Genomic DNA, 6,593 nt, shown 5'->3' on the forward strand with positions numbered 1-6,593 from the left:
TACAATTCAGCGGAGGGCCGGATCCGGCTTGTTGACTCCAAGCCAAAAGGTTGTGGCTTCAACCCCCGATGTCTGCAGTATGTAGCCTAGGTACCACTGCAGTGTATGTCGTCTAACCCCAGCTTGCTCATCAGAAATATTTTTTCACACTGTCTATATATTTGATTTAAAGCAGCATGTAAAATGAGAACCACTTCCAATATGATATGGTAGAAGCATGTGATAAAACAATAAAACGGCAATGCAACAATAAAAAACAAACTTCTGAAAATGTATTTCAAACTTCTGAAATAAATCTTGGCTTTCGTCGTTTGAGTGTTTTCTCTAGCCAGTGTTCCCGTGCAGGCTTTGTTGGGATTATGGGATAGTCTACATTTAGTTGTGGGGAGGGGTTGGGGGTGGGAAATGTGGACTGCGGCAACTCAAATTGGCATGAATGTGCAATAGTTGGAGCAAATGCGTCTGCAGAAAGCTTGAAGGCTGCAGGTGGTGATGTACACTTTTATCTTTTGAAGCGACTATATTTGAAAGGATTTTTTCGTCGGCTTCTTTGTTTTACGCAGGGTTATACGAACTTGACCGTATGTTATAAATTAAACTCACCCGTTTGCAACGTATTGTGTTTTAACCTTTAGTCGGTAGAGAAGTGGTTCCATTAAAGTGGGCACGAGGCATTGAGTGCCGGAGCCTAAACTGGTCATTTGGGTTTGTGATGTGACTGGACTTTGGCGTGCGCCGCAGTGGCGCTTTTACGCACGACCATGGATGACTTTCCACGGGAGCAGGGCATGTGTCTCATCAATATTTCGTGGAGCAACTCAAGCCGTAAAAACCTCACCGAATCGAGAAACAAAACATGGAATCCCTTAAAACGAAACGAAGAAGTGGCCAAAGTGGAAGTGACCGTTCTGTTCTTGGTGCTCCTCTTGGCTGTGGTGGGAAACCTGTGCGTGCTTCTGGGCATCCACACCAGCAAACACCGCGCGTCTCGGATGTATTACTTCATGAAGCATCTGAGCATCGCCGACCTGGTGGTCGCGTTCTTTCAGGTCCTGCCACAACTTATCTGGGACATCACTTTCCGCTTCTATGGTCCGGACGTCCTGTGCAGGTTGGTCAAATACCTGCAGGTGGTCGGCATGTTCGCGTCCACCTACATGCTGGTGGTCATGTCCGTAGACAGGTGTTTAGCCATATGCCAGCCGCTGCGCTCTTTGCGCACCGGGAGACACCGCTTCCACATCGTGACCTCCTGGACCCTCAGCTTGGCGTTCAGCACCCCTCAGATGTACATCTTCTCGCTGCGGGAGGTGGGAGAAGGGGTGCACGACTGTTGGGGGGACTTCGTTCAGCCGTGGGGTGCCAAGGCGTACATCACGTGGATGACCCTCGCAATTTACATCATTCCGGTCGCCATACTGAGCATCTGCTATGGCTTGATCACCTTTAAAATATGGCAGAACTTCAGGTTGAAAACAATCCGAGGAGGTCAGTGCGCGCCGCTCAATCCGCAGGCACGCAAGGACACAGTGCTCCTGTCTCGGGTGAGCAGTGTCAGGCTCATTTCCGAGGCTAAGATTCGCACCGTGAAAATGACGTTTGTCATAGTGGTGGCCTACATCGTGTGCTGGACGCCCTTCTTCTTTGTGCAGATGTGGTCCGCGTGGGACCCCGCTGCGCCACGAGAAGGTAGCCTATACCTCGCTGCTGCAAACCTGTTGTTGTTGATGATGTTATTTCGTTTCTATGCAGACCTCAAAAACTATATTTTAAATAGTTTTATTTTATAGAGACAATAAATGTGGTTCCTCGATCATTTTTTATTGAAATTATACTGTTTTATCGTTTGCGTCTTTTGGCAAGGTCAGCAACTTGCGTAATGGTGCCCTGCAGGGGGATTGTGGACATTGGGTTTTGAACCAAACCCAACTGGGGTGCGTGTCAAAACACCTACACACTTTTTCCAGCCCCCACTTCAAATCCAGATGGCAATGGAATCGAATAGTTTCTGACTTGAATATAGTCTAAACAACAACACTATGCATGTACTTCATAATTAAAGCATTGACAACCAAATATGGCTGTTTTGGCTCTGAGACCAGAACCAACACAAAAACAATTTGTTTGAGCTATGTTCATCAGAATATTTGAAATAAATCTTCCTCATGAGCACCGCATAGATGATCCACAATGGGTCCAAAGAAACACATGTTTACTGTTATTATATTTTGTATTGTATAAGATCCCAAACTTAATGTGTTCAGTCCAGTCACTAAAGTCATCATATGCACAAGGAGCCCACGCAGAAAAACAAGCACATCAAAGAGGGCTTAAGGTCTCCCAGGCGACTCCGGACCATTTCCCCCGAACCACATAAATCCACTAGATAATGTCCTCTTATCTAAAGGGCACGCCCCCTTAAGTGAAGGGCAATGAGTTCTGCAAAGATTGGCAGATCTAGTATCCTCTGAAGGAAATAAGACACGGCTCTTGTAAAGTTCATATATCTCTATGGAAAGTAGACAACACAGCTCTCGCAATACTTCAAAACATTATTGCAAAGGCATCCCATTTCGTTTCCATTCCGGCAGCTGTTGCCAAAAATAAAAAAAAGTGATGCCCGAGCATTTCGCTTAAAATATAAAAAATAACAGCAGCCTGAAATCAAATTCTACTTTATTGAAGTGGACATGTGTGATTATTCAACGGCTGTCTTCTAAACTGTTTTGGATGGCTTGTTCCTCACTGCTTCTCCATCATGCTCCACATTTGTAATCCAACACAATCACACAGTGAAGTGTGTTTTTACTACCACAGCGAGTCTGTATCCTGTACGTTTCACTGTAATTCATTCTCCTCAATATATTAGACACAGGGAAAACCGCAGCGTGACACCATATCCTTTTATTGTTTGAAGATATATTCTAAAGAGGTGAGTCTGGAGTCTGTCCAGCTATAACATGGAATGGACACCACCTGTCTCAAGGGCCCTCCTTACTCCATCTGGAGATAGGGGTTAACATTAGCCTTTCTACGCTGAAAAGTAGCTCTAACTGTCTTGTATCTTCGTGCAACATTGCAACATTTGACGAATGTCATCCAATCTTGATCGATGTTAGATAAACAGCCGAGCTGACCTGATTAGTACGTACAGTACAGTTTGTCACCATTAACGCCAATTTCACCCTTGCTCCCCTATTCAGACACGGCTTTCATCATCGCCATGCTATTGGCCAGCCTCAACAGTTGCTGCAACCCCTGGATTTACATGTTCTTTGCGGGCCACCTGTTCCGTGATCTGCTGCGGTGTGTAGGCTGTTGCTCGGGGAGATACCTGAGTGCGACCTCTGGTGGCTGCGGGCGGCAGTTCACCCCCCGGACCAGCACCAACTTCGTTATGAAGAACGCCAGCAGCCAGAGAAGCCTCACGCACACGTCCAGCACGGGAGTCCCAGCACAGATCCGCTGATTACAGTCAATGCTATGTTGATGTCTGCAGAGTCCCAGACATTAGGCAGACAGGGCACCTTGTAGGCTGCTAAGACCTAGATCTAATCTTGACTATTGTAAGCACGGCAACTGGTTTTGTTGTTCTGTCTTTGGTCTTACAGGGAGGGGGTATTAATTGCATCTGTGTATTCAAAAAGTGAGGACCATCTCCCGGAGATTACATTGCGTTCTGAAAATATATTTTTCTGCACTGCATGATCGAAAACAACTCAGTAGGTTTACTTTAAAAAAAAAATACTTGGTATTATTTTATCATTCATCAAATGGTGTGACAAAACATTTTTAAGTTTTAGTTTTGATAAGTGTACTTTGAGTGATGAGTGTATAAATGATAACAGTTCCTAGCCCTGTGTGTCTAATGCATGTGTGTATTTGTAATGAATACATATATGAATAAGTAAGTAAGAAGTCATAAGTAGGCCTAAATCAACTTATACGTAAGTTGATTGATAGATCAACTGATAACCATTCAAAAGGGCTTGTTTCATGTGGATGGTATACTATCATTACAGCCCTGATTTATCTTTAATGATACTATTGATTATTTCAATATGCAATCCACTTTTTCAATTGTTTTACCCGCACCTTAAACCTTTCCCAGAGACATACTTGTCCCCACTTCTTCACCGTTATTTAATTCTTTCAATGTTATGCACAAATAAAATATAGTTCTAACATAACTTCTCTCAAGGTCCAATGATTATTTTCAATATCAACACAAATGCCTTATGATGATATTTATATTTAATCAGTCGAGAAACGTATACGATATAGTGCTTTTTGTGCAGATAAACCACAGCTCCACTGTTTACTTCCTCAGCCTTTGCATGGCGTCTACATATATAGATCTATATAGGTTAGAATCGAATACCCCTTGTGGATGGATCCAAAATATCTGCCACCATGTAGAGTGGATGGAGCTGCTGTTTGTATTTGAGACTTGGGGTCAAGGGGTGCATTCTTATCCAACTAAATATGGGACTGTGAAGTCCTATGAGACATCAAGTGATGAAGGGCTTTACACATGAACGTAACTTCTTAAAATTAAATGTATGTTGAAATATAAAGCCTATACAAAGGTCCAGAAAAGGTTGCATAGGTTACATCGGGACAGTAACCTATATGGGGGGAAAGTTTCATGTTGCACTATACATTAGTACATTAATGCTGTGTACCGTGCTATTTATAAAGGCCACTCCTGTATGTTCACTGCATGTAGATATTCACATTGTGACCGGAAGAGGCGCTGTTGAGCAGACTATATTAATGCATAAGTTTTCCAGTCCAACCAAAAGTGACAGGTGTCTTGTTCTGTTTTTTAAAGTAGTCAATTCCGCTTTCATTATATTAATAATATTTTATATCATAGACGTACTTGTATATTTACAAAGTAAAAATAAAACACTAATTAAAAATAAAATAACTAAAAGTGAATTCATGTAATATTTAACAAGATATATGACAATATTTTGCAAGATGACAATTATGCATTGAAAATACAACAAGATAGCATGCTGAATGAAGGATAACAGTGATATTGAGTGACCATAACAACACACAAAAAAGATTTCAACCTTGATCAGTGTAGAAAAAATTCAATGTGCATTTGTGGGTCTAATGGAAATTTGTCTCCAATATTTCAGCAATAATAAGTAAAATCTCATTGACATCAAACAGTGTCAAAGGCTAGCAGACTCAAGTCAAGATGTATGAAACTGTGAGTAATTTGACCACTTATATACTATCAAATTACATAAAAATATGCCTATTTTGCAGAGTAAACTCAAAGCGTCCAATGAGAAGGGGTCTATGGCAGCTCAACACAAAAGGTAAACAGAACGATAAGCATCACACGCCTTCAGGACCTCATCCCACTTACCGGTCACAAGTCAAAACAACGGAGGAGCAAAAAACATTAAAAAAAATGATATCGGCCACGCCTCTTCTTACTATCTGTACAACCAGGAAGTTCAGTGAATCGGACACGCCCTTTTCCGTGCATCCATACAAATCCTCCCCCTCCTCCACCACCAATGACATCACAACAAAGGGGGTGGAGCAGAGGGGATGTGAGCAGACGTCACGTCGTGGTCTGTATACATCCGCGGCCCCGGGCTGGCTGAAGCATGGCTTTTTTCTTGGCTGTGGCCCCTGGAGCTCACTCGTCCGCCAGGTGGACGCTGAAGGCCCCGCAGCACCTCCCGGCACTGGTGAACAGGGGCCGGCAGAGCAGCTCCAGCAGCACGGCCCACAGGCACTGCAGCCAGTAGCTGAGGATGAGCGTGTACCGCGTACAGGGCTGGACCATCCTGGGGGTGGGGGGGGCGCATGGGGGAAGCACACACACACACACACACACACACACACACACACACACACACACACACACACACACACACACACACAAACTTGCACAGATACGCACGCAGACATTTCCACAAATATATTCACAGATACATGCACGCACACAGATCCATACACACACACAAACTCACACACACGCACACACACACACACATTCAAACACACACACGCACACACAGACCCACACACACACATATGAAGACCCACACAAACAGACATGCGCACACATGCAAACACACACGTACACACACACGCACACACACACACACACAAAAAAAAAGGTGTCAAATAAAGAATCTCATAAAGAATCAATCAACCGATGGATCCAGGATTATCTTGTCCGGGTTGACCCACCAGATGTGGAAGCAGCTGAGCAGGGCGAAGAGCAGGCCCGAGAGGAAGGCCATGGGCAGTGCCAGCAGCAGGCTGACCACCCTGTACACCCACACCCGGCACACCTCGAACAGGGCGTTGCTCCAGAACCACACCTTGTCCGTGCTGCGGGCCGACAGCGGCTCGGCGATCACGTCCTCAAACGACACCTTGGAGGAGAGTGACGTGGGTCAGCAGGCGAGAGATGGCGTGGTGCTCGCCACCCGGATCCATGCATTCAGGAGCACCCGGGCTGTGGGATTGAATCTGGAACCAAGCACTATCCACACTGTCCCACTATGTTACGACGGCTCAGAGCCTGGGCTGGAGAACCATAAACCAAAAGG

At 44.6% G+C, this 6,593-nt stretch overlaps 2 protein-coding genes across 2 annotated transcripts in view; one reads left to right on the top strand and one right to left on the bottom strand.

The window, feature by feature from the left end:
• Positions 1 to 452: 452 nt before the first annotated feature.
• oxtrb (oxytocin receptor b) lies at positions 453 to 4,470 on the top strand. The gene is made up of 2 exons (XM_030375841.1): positions 453 to 1,689; positions 3,204 to 4,470. The coding sequence occupies exons 1-2, from the start codon at positions 762 to 764 to the stop codon at positions 3,467 to 3,469; spliced, it is 1,194 nt and encodes a 397-aa protein (XP_030231701.1). The 5' UTR covers positions 453 to 761; the 3' UTR covers positions 3,470 to 4,470.
• Positions 4,471 to 4,847: 377 nt separating this feature from the next.
• Positions 4,848 to 6,593, bottom strand: part of cav4a (caveolin 4a) — a 2,489-nt gene continuing 743 nt past the window's right edge. Inside the window, exons 2-3 of the mRNA XM_030375842.1 lie at positions 6,229 to 6,416; positions 4,848 to 5,819 (exon numbers count right to left, since the gene is read on the bottom strand). Coding sequence (XP_030231702.1) covers positions 5,669 to 5,819; positions 6,229 to 6,416 — 339 coding nt within the window. The 3' untranslated portion in view covers positions 4,848 to 5,668. The remainder of the gene's footprint in view (positions 5,820 to 6,228; positions 6,417 to 6,593) is intronic.

This window comes from Gadus morhua, chromosome 13 (assembly GCF_902167405.1).
Source record: "Gadus morhua chromosome 13, gadMor3.0, whole genome shotgun sequence".
In the NCBI taxonomy this organism is placed as follows: domain Eukaryota; kingdom Metazoa; phylum Chordata; class Actinopteri; order Gadiformes; family Gadidae; genus Gadus; species Gadus morhua.